Below are 16,964 nucleotides of genomic sequence, written 5' to 3'. Positions count from 1 at the left end.
GCTCCTGGTTTTCTGTCCTTTGGCAACACCATCGCTGTCTGCCAAAGAACAAGGTAGGCTGCTAATGCTGTGGGGCAGTCCATTTCCAGGTGCTGAGCAGCATAAGACACTTCGGGAAGAGACAATGGATAAGTAACCTGGACGCCAACATTGCCCTACGTAGGATGCACGTGGGAGGCTGTTTTTTTTTCTGGTACCACTGCATGTAACTCAGCACTTTACAAATAAAGGCGCTATATGAAACCAAATTTGTATTTCATACCTAGGAACTGTGAACACTTTAATGAGCTTATAGGATAGTCAGTTTTTCCACTTTTGTCCTCTTGACCACAAGAATCATGGTTTTCTTTTATTTTTTATTTTGAAAGCAAGTTGGGAAACAGTTTACAAAAACTGACCAAGAAAAAAAATTATGAAAATATTTAACTAGATTCATCTTTGGTTACTTCTTATTGCAGTTCCAATAAAACATACACCATTTCCATAGTTCAAAAAACATCAAAAGTCAGAAGATCAATCAACATAAAAACAAGATTTGCTTTCTTTACATATTCATAAATATCCCCAATATTAGAAAAAACTTGTTTTGCAAAGATTTTTTTCTGGCAGTGTTAACTTACTATTGTACACAGGCTACAAACTTCTTCCTAAGCCTTTAATTACAAGTTTAGCTATTTACAGACTGCAAAATATTAAGACATAAAACTCCTTCATAAATATGAAAATAGATCATTTTGCAAAGATCTTTAAACTTATTTAATCAAATATCCACCTGCCCAAAAAGGTTATTCGTTTTTGCATAGAAATGTAGTGACATGCGGTATAACAATAGCATTAAGTGCAAACAGGAATTATTCAAGTGTCTTTAGTTGTACTGGCAAGAAACGTTCTGTACAGCAACACCTTTCAACAAAGCAGAATAAACCTATTGTAGCCCTTTGCCCTGCATCTGCTTCTTGTCAGGGGCAGCAATTTACCACGTGCTCTCTTTCTTGTATGTCACCAATCAACAACAACAAAATAGCTTATAACAGACATTTAAATGAATCCAACATAGAAACAGCTAAAGTGAATTTAAGTTAGATTTCTTAAGGAGACGTAGCAGTGTCTAGAAATAGTTTAAAAAGCCAGAATTGCATCTATTAGAAAAGTCAAAAACATGATAAAATTCAATCGGAACAAAACAACTTTTAATCGCATTACTGTAAAAAGAGGGGTTTGCCTGAATTCATTTTTAGCAGTTTGTATTCATGGTCATCAGGAGCTGGGAGAAGCTGCCTCACAGTATGGGCTACTAGTTATTCCATGTAGGACAACAGCATCTGTGGAGGGACGAGCGACCAAGCTCCATCTAACCAATCTAGTCTGGCTCTGCCTGGCCAGATGGACAGTTAACGATTAGCGTTAACCAAATCGGACCGCAGAAAGACTTGGTTTTCTGAGAGACTTACCAATTGAAAAACCAGATTTACATTCACGTGCCACTCCCACACATAACCTGGTACTTGGGAAAGACGGCATGCTAACAGTCCAGCACCATTCCTTGGCATTTCCATCTCTGTGACCTATCTCCAACTCGGCACTGCGGGCTGGAAGCGACAGGGCCGTGCCCTACACAACGCAGCTGGCTTTCTGTTTAAAAAGTGGAATACTTTTCCCCCCAACTAAAATTATTTTAACCATGGTGTTTATACAACAGCTGGAGAATACAGATTTTAAAAGATACTGAAGCAAGGAAGCAATTCACCCAGGGCAGGAGAAGTCAGTCTGACTGGAGCCATGGATGTATCCCATGCCTGTCAACACAAGAGCTTCACAGTCAAGTTTAACAGAAGAGCTGAAAGCAGAGCTTCCGGTGCAACAGGCATCCCCAGCGAGATGCTGTTGCAACAGCATCATTGTTTTAAGATCTAACAAACACAAAAGCAAACGAGGCGTGATTTCTGTACTCAGTCTCTCCAGTGGGACTGAAGGCAGAAGTAGGATGCTGGTTAGATTCCCTGCAATCAAGTGAAGCTTCCAAATATAAACACTTCTTGTTATTGCTCATTTGCCTGAAGTCACAAACCTAACCCTGCCTTGTGACAATAGCAGCTGGTGAGGATGGTTTCCTTTGCGAATGGCTACAATTGTGAAACAAGCATCAGCTGGATGATTGTTATTTTGATTAGCTAGATAGTTTCTCAGCCTTGAACAGAAACTGCATGTATGTGGGTAGCACCTGCCAGCCAAGAAGCTCCATACTCTGTCGCCTCCCAAACCCCCCCACCCCCCCGAGAGGATGCACAAGGACAGAAAACCTGCCGAAGAAGAAGGGAAAAGGACTGCTCTAGAAATCAGCACCTTTTTGATGGAGGGGGAGTACAGGAGCAAAGAAGGGTTAAAAGACCTTATTAGGGATACACATTTTTTCTTTCATGCTACCAAGACCTGTCCCACTGGCAAGGGCTGTGCTAAGGAATTCAAGGAGGCCCAGGGATTCCTATTTAATTCTTCACAGCCAATGGGAAGGGGCAATGCTGCTGGCCACTTTCACACAAGCACTGAGAGAGAGGAAATCTTAAGTAATTCATGGGCCAGGAGACAATTTACCACCCCACAAACCCAGGATTCATCCCTCATTCTCAAACAACTTTCCTAGCTGGTCTCTAAAACCCCTTCTTCCTCATCCTCTATTTCTTTGGGGTGAGACAAGCAGAGGAATAACCTAATTTCCATCAAGGGTCACTGTGCTTTATATTTCCTCTCCCACCATCAGTGCTGAGTTCTCCCAAGGCTGCTGCATGGAAACAAGAGTTTCCACGTTAGTACTTGGGGTGAAATTCCCAAGTACCAGAGGCCATCAAGTGATACAGAGGGGCTGTTGTAAATCTCAGTCTTACAGATAAGCTGATATGTGGCCCTGTGAGAGCCAGGAATGATAATGCAGGCAAAACCCCACACGTTCTAATCTCAGGAAGTGCAGGTGAAAGGACCATACAGGAAGCTGTGTAAATAGAACCACAGGACAAGCTTCCTATGTATATCTACCACAGGGCTAGCACCTGACTCTCAGACACACACAAGTGTGCCCACAGTGGCTGGCTTTAAACACACTATTGTTTCTTTCAAATTTACATTCTGGTGGAAAAATAAAACTGCACTCAGACGGTTGCTGAAGGCAGAAGCAAATGGAGATACACTTGCCTGTTACTTTCTCTTTGCCAAAGCAATACAGAACATTGAATTTATGGGGAGAAACTGATTTTCTTCAGTGTCTCTAACAAGCCGAAAGCCTTTATCGTGAGTCTGTCCTAATCCCCTTCTCAGTGAAAAGCTTCTTTAGATTTGCATGAACATCGCTGAAAGCTTTGCTGTCGACATCCACCGCACTACAGGGTTTTATTCTTTGACAAATTTACTAATCGAGCTGCTTGGTGTGAATAGGGACAGATGGTTATCGCAGTGGCACCAGCACCACACGGGGAGGAATGGGATGGCTGACAGGACCGGAAAAGGGTAACAGGACCCTTTTGTCTCTGGGTCACTGATTCAAGCCTGGCCAAGTCAGTAGTGAGTGCCGAGTTGTTCCCAGAGTGCTGTTTGGGGGGTGTATGTGGAAAGAGTTGATGGTGTCAATTCAGTTCCTCATGGACAAGTGTCCACAACACAAAGCTTTTATTTGCAGTTTCATGAGAGGCCAGTGGATGAATGTGCCTGGTGTCTGAGCTCCCCTTTCAACCCTACAGTAATCTCCCTCTGTGGCAGGTTAAGATACACAGACAGCTGCGTGTATGGGGAGAACCTAAAGTGTTGTGGCCTGTGCTGTATCTGTTCTAGGGATGCACACGGGTCTGCAGTCTCCAAGGCTGTTGAGCCAGCGTGTTTCACTGGGACTAACAGATCACTGTATCAGAAACTGAACCCCAGGGCACAAGAAGCATACAAGAGAATAGTTTCCTCCTGTTAATCAGCAGGTACTTGGCGTGCTGCTAAGTTTTCAGACTGCTACCAGAAGAAGATTTGTGTTTTCCTTGCTTTTGAGATCAGTTTGTTCAAGAGTGTGCTGTGAGCCTGCAGATCCTGTTAGAGCTCTGAAGGCATTTATATCTGCCTAGCACTGTCCAAGAGAGAGCCTTTCTTCCAATATTAGACAAGGCTCCCAACTGAATTCACACGCACCAGCTAGACAGAGTGCTAAAGTGAAAGATGCAGGGCTGGTGTTCAAATCACTTACACACTACCAAGCTCCTGCTGCATACAGCCCTGCAATGATTATGGGACCTTGTGGGCATCCTGCCCGATGCTGGTTGCAGCAGTTGCCTCTTGTAGTGAACTAAGGGATGATGGACACATTTAAAAAAAAAAAAAAAACTGTTTCTTCAGATGCGCTTTGCAGCCTCCTGTTTGATGGCCGGTTTCTATGATCCACTGAAATATCCAAGACTTAGCACTACAGGAAAAAGTTAAAAAGTGAATGGGGACAGTGTGTCCCCACAAGAATGTATCTGGGTTTTAAGCCCTCTCCTTAAATGTCACATTTTGACTGTGTGCCGCCAGATGCTGACATATTAGGAGGTGCCAGTGAAAGTGGGGCAGAGCTGTCCATATCCAGCACTTCAAATGACAACGTCTCTCTGCCCAGCTCCACAGAGGGGTTAACACTGAATGGAGATTTGGAAGCCTCTGGCAGTAAGTTCTTCCGGATCTCATCTTCCACCTCCATGTCTTCAGAGCTCACAAACACTCTCAAGGAGCTGCCTTCCTCAGAGTTGACTGAATTCTGGGCTGAGTGCCCCTTGTATCTTAGGGACTCGGACTGAGCCTGCACTAGCGGTTGGTTATATCCTGGATCCTCACTTGTGTTTTTAACAGGACAGAATCCATTTTCCTCCTGGGACTCTGGCCAGTCGGAGTAGTCCATGTCCTCCTCTTGCTCTGGCACCGAAGGAGAATCCTGCCTGTGAGATCTGGCCTGAAAGGGAGGGATTTCTGATACTCCATACTTACTGCTGCTCAGGAGTTTTTGCCGCATCTCAGCCCCTAGCTGGGTCGAGTCACACCTACTGACAGTTGAACACAGACCTCCAAAAGGGACATAATCTTTATGCAGAAGTTCGGGAGAGACTGGGAGAGATCTGCACCGCCTCCCAGGGGGGAAAGAGAATTCCTGCCAGTCCGTGCTATAAACCTGCCTGGACAGGGACTGGCTAGTCTTCAGGCAGTCCTCTGCCTCTGGGGAGTGCAAGTCAAACACAAGGGAGATCACAGACTTGCTTGGCATGTCAAAAAATTTGATCTTCCCCCCCTTCAGGTCTTCCCTGGCATTGAAGGGGTTGACTTTCCGCGCTGCCCCCTTGCTTGGTGTGTAGTAGGGGTCCTGTACATTGATCTTCCGGGAGGGCTTGCGGGAGAAGATATCTGACTGACTGCGTGACAGCAAGATGTTGCGGCGTGGGCGGGGTGACTTGGGCGGGATCTTGTCATCCAGTGAACTCAATCGCTTTATTCCTTGTCCTTTTTCACTCAGCCCTGAATAGGAGAAGAGAAACACCTTTAGCTTTGTGGCCAGACATGCTGCTGGCCTGGCTCACTCTGTCTGAATCACAACGTTACAAGGAAGGGGGAAGGCTCCTGACTTATAAGTGATGCTCTCTTACAGGGAGCATCCTCCACAAACACACGCTCTTGGGTTACCTGCACGTTCCTGTATGGAATCCCTGCGAACAAGGAAGGTTGGGAAATTTTGTTCCCCTCATTCCCAAGTGCAGGCGTATGCTCTGAACACGGAGTGATACACATCTAGCATCCTAAAATGGAGCCATATCCTTTTGCGACTTTTTTTTTTAATTTAAAAAGGACAATTGAAATAATCATTTAAAAGTATTGCTTCCTTGTGCTACTAACCTCTTAAATTATTTAAACTGAAATAATTCTGAAGGTTGAATTTGCTTTTCACCATTGGTGCTGTTTTACTTTCTGCACTTAACTCAGATTGGTTGGTTTAACTATTATTTATGGTCAAATCTGTCCACGCTAGAGGTAATGCTGAGGCAATACAGCAGGGAAGTGAAAACCCAAAGGAGATGGTGGTTCTACAAACTTTGATATGAATGAAAATTTGTTCATCTGTTTTAAAATTTTTATACAAACCCTCCATTTTGAGTGGCCCTTCAAGTCCTATGTCAGTAAACTGACAGGCCAATGAACAGGTCTTTTGAAGGGGGGAGTTAGTAGGTGTTCTCTTTTTCTAGCCTCTTTTGTGTTCCCTATACTAGCAGAACTAACTCAAGTGCAGGATCTGTTGAGGAAACTTACCATTAAAAAAAGTTAGAGCACAAAATACTAACACAAAAACGCTATGAGTGAGGTTTTCACAAAAGTTTAAGACACCCCCGTGCTGTGAAAGGTGAAGGCAAAAAAAAATTCAGTACTTCCCTCTGGAAGTGGAGAGATTAAATTCCATATGAGCCTTCACACAGTACATTATCCATTTCAGACACTAGAGAGAGTAGTTTGACTTCGTAACAAGAGATTATAAACACTGTTTAAATATGTGTAATAAAAGCTGCATCATTAAAACAGGGTGGAAAGAGATATTCACAATTATTCAGGAGGAAATTTTTAAAAAGGCTCTCCTGAGAGTTAGCACCTAACTGCTATTGACTTTCAATTGGAGTTGGGAGCCTCTCTGCTTGGGGCCTCTGAAAGTCCCCCTCAGCTACCACAGGGCCATGCTGACTGATAAGGTGGGAAGTGGAATATTTTCTTCTTGGGATTTTTGTTTGCGGGATAGACACATATAGATACCTCCTTTTCCTTCAGACCCTGCTACAGTTTAGATTGTGCTCTGAAGGACATCACTGGTCCAGAGTGAAAGAGGTCAGTTAAAGAATACTGACAGGTTTCAGAGTAGCAGCTGTGTTAGTCTGTATTCGCAAAAAGAAAGGGAGGACTTGTGGCACCTCAGAGACTAACGAATTTATTTGAGCATAAGCTTTCGTGAGCTACAGCTCACTTCATCGGATGCATGCAGTAGAAAATACAGTGGGGAAATTTATATACATAGAGAACATGAAGCAATGGGTGTTACCATACACACTGTAATGAGAGTGATCACTTAAGGTGAGCTATTACCAGCAGGAGAGCGGGGGTGGTGGTGGGGAACCTTTTGTAGTGATAATCAAGGTGGGCCGTTTCCAGCAGTTGACAAGAACGCCTGAGAAACAGTGGGGGGTAGAGGGGGGGAATAAACATGGGGAAATAGTTTTACTTTGTGTAATGACCCATCCACTCCCAGTCTCTATTCAAGCCTAAGTAAATTGTATCCAGTTTGCAAATTAATTCCAATTCAGCAGGCTCTCGTTGGAGTCTGTTTTTGAAGATTTTTTTGTTGAAGAATTGCCACTTTTAGGTCTGTAATCGAGTGACGAAAGAGACTGAAGTGTTCTCCGACTGGTTTTTGAATGTTATAATTCTTGACATCTGATTTGTGTCCATTTATTCTTTTACGCAGAGACTGTCCAGTTTGACCAATGTACATGCCATCATGTGCCAGCAATGCCCCCCTGCCATGTACATTGGTCAAACTGGACAGTCTCTACATAAAAGAATAAATGGACACAAATCAGATGTCAAGAATTATAACATTCAAAAACCAGTCGGAGAACACTTCAATCTCTTTCGTCACTTGATTACAGACCTAAAAGTGGCAATTCTTCAGCAAAAAAATCTTCAAAAACAGACTCCAACGAGAGCCTGCTGAATTGGAATTAATTTGCAAACTGGATACAATTAACTTAGGCTTGAATAGAGACTGGGAGTGGATGGGTCATTACACAAAGTAAAACTATTTCCCCTTGTTTATTCCCCCCCACCCCACCCCCAGACGTTCTTGTCAACTGCTGGAAATGGCCCACCTTGATCATCACTACAAAAGGTCCCCCCCCACCACTCTCCTGCTGGTAATAGCTCACCTTAAGTGATCACTCTCGTTACAGTGTATATGGTAACACCCATTGTTTCATGTTCTCTATGTATATAAATCTCCCCACTGTATTTTCCACTGAATGCATTCGATGAAGTGAGCTGTAGCTCACGAAAGCTTATGCTCAAATAAATTGGTTAGTCTCTAAGGTGCCACAAGTCCTCCTTTTCTTTTTTTTTTTTTTTTTTTTTTTTAAAGAACACTGTGTAACATCTCCCCATCACTATGGGAACCTGAGAGCTGCTGGGGAAAGAGGGAGGAAGAAAGAGTCAGCGTAAGAAGGGGAGCTTCCCATGGCACAGGCTTTTCCCCTCGCCAGCACCCCACTGGTGTACACCCTCTTGTTTCTCACTGTTTGCAGTGTAGAACTTCTTGCTTTTTAGAAGTGGACTGCTGGGTTTCGACCCCAAAAGCCAACTCTTTATAAAAGCAGCAAACTAGTCAGACTTCTCATTATCCTGCAGCAAGCGGTCCTATCCCTCCACACACACTAGGTGGCACTATGACACTGCACAGGAAGGCACTCCAGGCCACCAAACATTCCCCACTGGGTTTCAGTTACAGTCTTTTCTCCAGAGCTCACAGCATTTCTGGGCAAGGGATACAAATCTTGTATCTACTGTGCCCTTTATCCTGAAGGATCCTAAAGCACTGCACAAATGCTACGTGTACATACACCAGAGTACTCTGTTTACACCAGGGTGTGGTGGGGATAAGCCATGTGTCACACTGACAAGACATGAAAAATTGCATTTATCACGCACCGCTGTCTACCTCCAAATTCAATTCTGCCAGGATTAATTCTGCCATCCGACACCCTTCAGCAACTTGAGAGTCCCTGGAACCCCGTCACTGCTTTACCAGGGGAGGCAACAATTATTTGTAGCTCTGGCTACTTGCAAGATTTGAGAGCTTAAAACTGCAATAGCAGGAGTTACAGCTTTTTGATTGGTTATAGAGGTATCTAAAAAATGCCCTTTCCCTCAGAGGCCTGTGCACAGTTTGATCCGTGGTACTAAGGCATCCGGCTTTACAGAAGGAAGGAAATGTACAAGAAGGGCCAATAACTTTTGTCTGAAGTCGTTCTCTATGGAACATGGTCTGTAAGGAATGTGTGGTACTGTGGCAGGAGATATAGAGGTCACTGTGATTAAGAATGCCTGTCAGGGGTAGCATCTTCCTCTATATGGGCCATACCAGCACTTTCTTGTCAGGTGCTTGAAATACCTGAGCGACAGACAGACATTGTTGGATAGACTATCAGTCCGTCTCAGAGCAGGAGCTTCTATATTCCCTTTATGATCAGATACAGCAGCAAGTGTTTTCCAGCACACTGCTCAAGATGGAGCTCATTAAAGGAACTGGGAGAAAATAAAAAAAAGTCTTAAATCTTACTTCTCTGTTTTTACATTTTTTGCAGGAAGTGGGTAGAAGGAACTGTCCCTTGTGACATGAAGCACTTTATCTTCACTACAGTCATCTCTAACAGCCTTTGCAGAAATGTACCCCCCTCGCTCACACCTTTGGAAATAGAGATAGGTTTTCTCTCTGGGCCGTCCAGATTCAGCAACTTCCTTTCTCTTTCAGACTCCTCATTTCTCAGGCGGTTTAAAATCTCCTCCAGCGTTTTGACGATGTCGGCAAATGAAGGACGTAATTTTGGGTCCATCTGTGAATGTATGCAAAAGCCAAATAAATCAAGTAGTCTCCTCCAAGCCATCCTATCTACAGAGCTGTGTAGATGAAGAGACAGTTTTCAGGAATTTAGTAAATTCAGATTATTGGGGGGTGGGGGGGGTTAGAAAATGGAACATAATTCCATGCCCAGTGCAAACTTTGTGACCGTAAGTGGGGGGGAAAACAGCAAGTCCGTATCACAGCCTATGTCCATTAGTAAATCTTAGCCGAGCTGATTTACAATTACAAAGAAGACTTCACAATTAACTGTCAAGCCGCAGGCTTCCGATGTAGTGGACATGATCTGGAGCCTAATTAAACTCCCTAAGGGGGAGTGCAACGTTCCTATTTGTATTGGGGAGTTCATAGTGCAAGGATCTCATTTCTGGATCGCAGTAACTTCTGAAGGATTACATAGCCATCCAGTTTCAAAGGATGCCTGGATCAGTGCAAATTATACTCAGAGCTGTTTGTTCCTACATAGGCATGTCACTATTTAAAAAGTTTTTAAAATTTTCCTTGAACTACTAGTGGCTGTTATGAAAAGCTGCCCAGACAGCCTAGCTCATTAGACAAGAATCTGACACCTTTAAATATTATTGCTTTCCACTTTGCCCTTGTTCTTTCCACATAATGCCCAGTGTGTTGGTCCTGGATCTCTACTACAGAATTCCTGCAGCAGACAAGAAGCGAGACTGTATATAGGTAGATAAAGCCAATACGCTGTGAACAGCATCTTACAGGACCACCACTGAGCCAGCGAAAATCTGTTACCAAGTAGAAATAGGTCTCTAGGTAAAGGTTAAAACGAACTGTATGGGAAACCATGGTGACCCTTTCAATGGCTACTCAAGACAGGGGTTGCCTACTAGATACAGGGCCTTAGCACAGGTTGTACGTTAAGCTGCTCTATGTAAAAAGGTTTAATTCCGCAGATAAAAATTAACTTAAATACAAAGCTAGAAACACAAGGAAGACCATCAGCTAGAAGCAAACAGAGAAGAAATTCCTGACTCCGAAATCAGAGTCCTTGCAGTACAGATAGCCTCAGACAGATCCCACCCACAACGCAATGCTCAGGAGGTAGCAATGCTTTGTAAAAGGCTTTCAGAGGCTTCCCTGAAGCTGCCCTGCAGTTCCTAGGAGATGGAACCGACTGAGGAAAACTAAAATCACTGGCCAGGGATACAACATTATGGCTGAGAATTCAGACAGACAACAATAAAGAATATATGACCAAATCCTCAGCCCCATTCTGGTTGCTTTAAATGGCACAAAAGGGCAGATGGGTATTTCTGACATAGGAGAATATCTGGGTGGCGTGAAGCCAGCATAGCCAGCTCTGTGCTCTCCCCATGCCACAGAGAGTGGGAAGGGGTGGCGCCAGAGCATACTGCTTTGGCAATCCTTATCCAGGTAATGGACCCTGGGGCCCACCGCAAGCTGTAAGAAATCAGAACAGCTCTTAGGCCAGGATCTGTGAGGTGTAGAGGCAGCAGAAAGGTAACTTAGAGCCACCTTTGCCTCTTCCCTCCTCAGCTGCTCTAAATCTGCTCTGGTGCAGCTGAGGATTCAGCCCTCAAGCCTGTAGATCCCACACCTTATACCCATGGAACTTTTTGAATGAACACACATGGTTTCATTTGTAAGTCTGCATGCAGTGTGACTTATAGCTGCAGTGGGGACTTTGATTTTGGATTTCCTGGCTTGGCCATGTTTAAATTCAACCATAATAGTGAATTACAGAAGTTTTTTTATACACTAAAGTTGTATTTCTGTGTTTACTGCTCTCCCTAGAGCCTTAAATGTTGTCACTTGCTGCAGGAAACACCATGTCTCTGCATATTTATGGTGCAGCTAATTACGCTGAGCCATACAGTTTCCATTACTGTTTGCTGACTTTTGAAATAATAAGAACATGACATATGATTGCTTCCACCCTCAGTGCAGACCTTGAGATACAGCTCACATACTAGCAAGATCGCTTACTAGCAAAGCACAAAGAGTGTGTAAAGATACAAGGAAACCTTATCGGGGTTCCTTTTCACCAAGTATATTTGTTGAATGTATTACAACATGCCCTACAGTGAAAGGAATTTTGTTAATGTTTAAATCCATGGGCCAATTGTTTCAATGTATTTCCTGGTGCTGCTTTTGGGCCCACAGTCACACTCAGGGAAGGAATGTTTAATTGGGGAGCGCATTTGGTGGTAGCTGATAAGTAACAATTCTCCCTCCGTAAATAAAGCTAATTCTTATATGAGAATATAAAAGTAATTTCCCCTCTCAGAGAAAAGCTTCACCCACTAAGAATTCCATCTAGTGCTGGGAAGCTGATTTTAATCATGCCCCATGGTCTAACTGACTAAGCCTGGCCCTGGGAACTCTCACATTTTAACCCTAGCTCTAATAAAGCTATTTAGCACTCACTATATAGAATACTTCAAATGTTCAAAGCACTTAAACATTAATCGATCCTCACAACACCCCATGAAGTGTTCTCTTCACTGAATTAATGGAGAAACCAAGGCAAAGAGGTGTAGTGCCTTGCCCGTGGTCATAGGGCAAAGTCACTAGCGGCATCAAGAACAGAACCTGGGTGTTCCCGACTCCCTTCCCCCATGCCAATTCCTCTAGACCAGGGTGCTTTTGGCTCTGGCACTAACTTGCTCTTTGTCCTAAAATAGCTTGCTGAAGACCAACATTTCCAGAAGCGGCCTCTAAGTTTGGGTGTGCAGCTTGACGCTGTTGGATCTGATTATCAAAGCAGCAGAGGGCCCACATCCAACTGAGCTCATTGGGAGCACCCACATTTCCAACTGAATTTATTCAGGTGCTCAGGTACCTCAAAATCGTGCCTAAAAGATATTGTAAGCTGGCCACCTAGTAAGAGAGACAGCCACAAGGGCAGGTTACTTACCTTGTACAGTAACTGGAGTTCAAGATGTGTCCCCCTAGGCGTGCTCCATGTCAGAACGTAGGCACGCCTGGGCACTCTCAATCAGAGATATTCATCAGCAGTCTGTGGGTCTGCACCTGCTTCCTAGACACCTTGTGTAGCCTTATGTATGTAGGGAAGGGCCAGACCTGCTGCCACTCTAGATCCTTCTCAGTGAAAATCCAATGAAAGACTCCAAGGCAGAGGGTGGGTAGTGCAGCACCCATAAGGATGCACATCTCAAAGCACTCCAGTTACTGTACAAGATAAGTAACTTCTTCTTCGAGTAGTGTCCCTATGCATGCTCCGCATCAGGAGATTCCTGAGCAGTACCTCAGTGACAAAGGAGGGTGCCAAGGAGATGGATTCAGTAGGGACTGTGTAGCAGCGTCCCCAAAAGCTGTGTCAGCTCTGGAAGAAGGCACAAGAGCATAGAGGTGGGAACACATGTGCACCAAATACCAGGTAGCTGCCCTGCAGATGTGTGAGACAGATATGTTTTTCAGTAGGGCTACAGATGTAGATTGAGTCCTGGTAGAACAAGTATGGGGCTGGGGACACAAACCCACCCCACCCCCCGGCTTCATAACTAAGATGCATCCTGCAGCCCATTTGGACAGTCTTTGGGTGAAAATCGCCTGTCCTTTCATTCCTTCTAGGACTGAGATGGAAGCCTAGGTGAATCTCTAAAGGGCCTAGTTCTGTCTAGATAAAAGCCAAGAGCTCTGTTTTCGTCCAGTGTATGGAGACACATTTCTTAAAAAGGCCAGTATGTGAATCTCCTGATTAACGTGGAATTCGGAAGAACTTTTAGGTAAGAAGTGAAGGTGTGGGTGAAGGGTCACCTTACCACAAGAGACCACTAGTGGGTCACCCATTAAGGCTCCAAGCTCCCCTCTCTCCTGGCTAAAGGGATAGAATCATAGAATATCAGGGTTGGAAGGGACCTCAGGAGGTCATCTAGTCCAACCCTCTGCTCAAAGCAGGACCAATCCCCAATTTTTGCTCCAGATCCCTAAATGGCCCCCTCAAGGATTGAACTCTCAACCCTGGGTTTAGCAGGCCAAAGCTCATACCACTGAGCTATCCCTCCCCTGTGAAGAACGAGGTTTTAAGGGACAAATGAAGGAGGGAACAGTTCCCGCACAGGTTCAAATGGGGGTTTCATCAGTGCATGGAGGACTAAGTTGACAGGACAGAAGAGGTTGAACAGGCCTTTGATAAACCTTGCAGCGATCAGCTGCGTGAAGACTGAAAACCCCTTGATGGGGGAAGTGGTGAAAAGTTGTGATGGCAGCTAGGTGAACCTTAATGGAGCTCAGCAATAAGCCTTGGTTTTTAAATTCAGCAGGTAATCCAGAATGAGTTTCAGGACTTGAGCAGAGATATAAACTGCTGGCTGCACCAAGTCTGGAAGCGTTTCCACTTCTGGAGGTAAGTTTGTCTTGTCAAAGGTTTTCTATCATTAAGCAACACTGTCTGTGGCTCTGGGGAGAAGACTTGTTCTATAGCACAGAGTCATCTAGTAGCCACGGCTTGAGGTGAAGTGCTGAGAGGTGGGGGTGGGTCCCGACTCCTGGACGAGGAGATTTGCTGTCGGGGAAGGTGGAGAAGGGATTACAGACAGACATATACGAATCAGCTCTGGGAACCACACCATCCTCTTAGCACTGTCATAGTGGAGACAGGTTACTCATTTTTCTGGTTTAATTTGTTTAGGGCCTTGAGCAGGAAAGGCATCATGGGATAAGCATATAGCAATATGCCAGGCCAAGGGATGACTAGAGTCAAGTTGTGGAAACACTCCCCTTGTTTGCACTTTGCACTGGATGGCGACACGAAAAGAGATTCTCTCTGGATGACCCTAGGTAAGACATCTCTGAGAATACCTTGTTGTTCAGCTCCCACTCATGGTCAATAAGGAAACCCCCCATTGTGTTCTTTGCTCCTGGTATATAAACTGTTGAGATCCATATGTGGTGTGCTAGGCACCAGTTCCATAGTTTTATTGATTTAGTGCATAAAGACTGGAACCATGATTCTCCTTGTCAATTGATATAATACATTGCTGCTCTATTGTCCAGCAATATTCTGATCAGGTGGCCCCAGATGTGGGTTAGGAAGTGCTGGCAAGTGTAACAAACAGCTCTGAGCTCTAATATGTCGATATGAAGTATCGCCACCTGAGGGGTCCATTTGCTCTGAGCTGTGAAGTTTTGCGAGTGTGCACCCCAGTCTATCAAGGAGGAGTCTGTAGTGATGATCCTTGTGGGCAGAAGCTGAAAAAATGGGAACTCCCACAAACACCTTTTTTGGGTCTTTCCACCAATTTAGAGAATCAAGGCCCCTCTGAAGTACAGGCACCCACTTGGCTAGACTGTGCTTGTTGGGGCAGTGATGCTTCTCAGCCAGGCTTGAAGACATCGAGAGCGTAGTCTTGTTAAGGGTATCCCAAACATACAGGCTGCTATGTGGCCCAGGACTTGCAGGCTAGTCCTTGCTGTAGTTTGCAGGCTCTGTGGTATTGTTGAAACAAGGTTGGACGTTGTGGCAAATCTTGTCTTTGGGCAAGTATGCTCTGGTAGTGGTGGAAGATCAGAGTGGCCCTGATGAAGTCTATTTGATGAGTGGGTGTAAGGGTAGACTCTTCTGTGTCGAGAAGGAAGCCCAGTAAGTGGAACAGAAACAGGGCCATACTGCTGTTGGCTGTACCTTGAGAAATGAGCAACCTTTCCGGAGCCAGTCATCCAGGTAGGGAAAGATTATTATTCTCATGTGGAGAAGATGGGCTGCAGCAGCCAAGAACAAAGATCCCTGGGGCAGTGGAAAGGCCAAAGAGCAGGATACTGTACTGGTAGTGGTCCCTACCAACCATGAAAAGTCACACACGTCTGGGCGAGAAGTGTGTGACAATATGACAATAAGTATTCTGAAGATCAAAGGAGACAAACCAATCTCCTAGGTCCAGAGAGGGAATTATCACTGCTGGGGTTACCAATCTGAATCACTGAGAGCAGACAAGGGGGTTCCAAGTCCTGGGGTCCAGAATTGGTTTCCACCCTCCATTTTACCTTGGGACCAGGAAGTACAGAGATTAGAACTCTCTTCTGATGAAGCCTAGTGGAAAAGTTTTGATTGCCCTTAGCATTGGGAGGGATTGTACCTCCTGCCTCAAGAGACCCTTGTGAGAAGGGTCCCTGAAGAGGTCCTGGGGGGTGAGGAGGGAGGTCAGAAAGAAGCTGAACTGGATGAAGTAACCAGTAGAACTCACCTCCAGGATCCATCTGTCTAAGGTGATGCGCTTCCAGAAAGAGAGAAAATGGGAAAGACGATCCCCGTAAAGGTGGAGGGGGGATAGGTGCAGCACAGGATCTGCAGTGGGAGAGTTTGTGACCCTTGACCAATGGTCAAAGCAGTTGTTTTCAGGGTGTTGCTGACTGTGAGGTCGCTCCAAAAGACAGCCCTTTCTTAGTGAACCTGGGTTTCTTCCAGGGGGGTTCAGCTGGTCCTATGGGCCGGTACTGGATTTGGTGAGACCATTGAGTTGTCTGCAATCCATGGTATTTTCTGCTTGTCACAGGTGTTCAGGTGCCCAAAAAAGAACAAAGGGACCAGTCTGTGATGTCACTAAACAACCTGAGGCCCTTGAATGGAAGAGACCTGTAGCAGGTCTGGCAGGGTTTGAAGCTTCGGGTCTTAGCATCACCTGTACTCAAGCCCACAGATCAAGGCCCGAGAGGGGCGGGAAAAAAAACCAGGCCCAGATTAGGCAAGTGAAGAGGGGAAGGGGAACACACCCCTGTCATAAAAGCACAAACTGTTAAATAACTATAAACAAAGAAAATACCAAAGGAAAGACAAAGTTCACTGAGAGCAGTAGCATGCTGCATAGCTAGCTAAGAACACCGCAAGGCTCTGTCTCAAGATGCAGGTGATTGAAAAGGAACTGGAGTGGTGGCAGGTCCACTCCCTTCCTATACACCCTCAGATCAGATCACAAAGGTCTCTGGAGTGCAGGCATGGACCTGCAGACATTGCTGACAAAATCTCCAATTAAGAGCGCATGGGCGTGCACATCCTGACACAGAACACTCATAGGGACATTAAAGAAGTATTAAACGGTCACTTTTGAAAATTTGGCCCTTCATCTCTCTGTGCTTTAGTTTTGCTAGCTGTAAAAACGAGAGTGGAACCTAAGCATCAGTCAGTGTCTCTTCGGTGCTTTGAAAATGTAAAGTGCTACCTCACAGCTAAGTGTCGTTACAGTTTTACGCCAATGGCTGCTGAAAGCTTATTGCACATTGCTCCACTCCACACAGTCCTCCTAAATTCATTCATTCAGAGAATTGCTCTAATCAGGATTTTGTCATCTACTCTCTTCCC

The 16,964-nt window shown here is 44.9% G+C and overlaps 1 protein-coding gene and 1 long non-coding RNA gene across 2 annotated transcripts in view; one reads left to right on the top strand and one right to left on the bottom strand.

Annotated features, from left to right (window-relative positions):
- Positions 1–358: 358 nt before the first annotated feature.
- TESK2 (testis associated actin remodelling kinase 2) overlaps positions 359–16,964 on the bottom strand; it is a 102,344-nt gene continuing 85,738 nt past the window's right edge. Inside the window, exons 9-10 of the mRNA XM_074961858.1 lie at positions 9,488–9,635; positions 359–5,511 (exon numbers count right to left, since the gene is read on the bottom strand). Coding sequence (XP_074817959.1) covers positions 4,508–5,511; positions 9,488–9,635 — 1,152 coding nt within the window. The 3' untranslated portion in view covers positions 359–4,507. The remainder of the gene's footprint in view (positions 5,512–9,487; positions 9,636–16,964) is intronic.
- LOC141992588 (uncharacterized) lies at positions 12,305–16,645 on the top strand. Its single transcript, XR_012640620.1, has 5 exons — positions 12,305–12,484; positions 13,241–13,395; positions 13,930–14,015; positions 14,301–14,449; positions 16,162–16,645. It is a non-coding gene; the product is annotated as an uncharacterized LOC141992588 (long non-coding RNA).

The sequence above is a fragment of the Natator depressus genome, chromosome 8, assembly GCF_965152275.1.
Source record: "Natator depressus isolate rNatDep1 chromosome 8, rNatDep2.hap1, whole genome shotgun sequence".
Classification (NCBI taxonomy): domain Eukaryota; kingdom Metazoa; phylum Chordata; order Testudines; family Cheloniidae; genus Natator; species Natator depressus.
The sequence above is the reverse complement of the archived record's forward strand: the minus strand, read 5'-3'. Positions and strand labels throughout refer to the sequence as shown.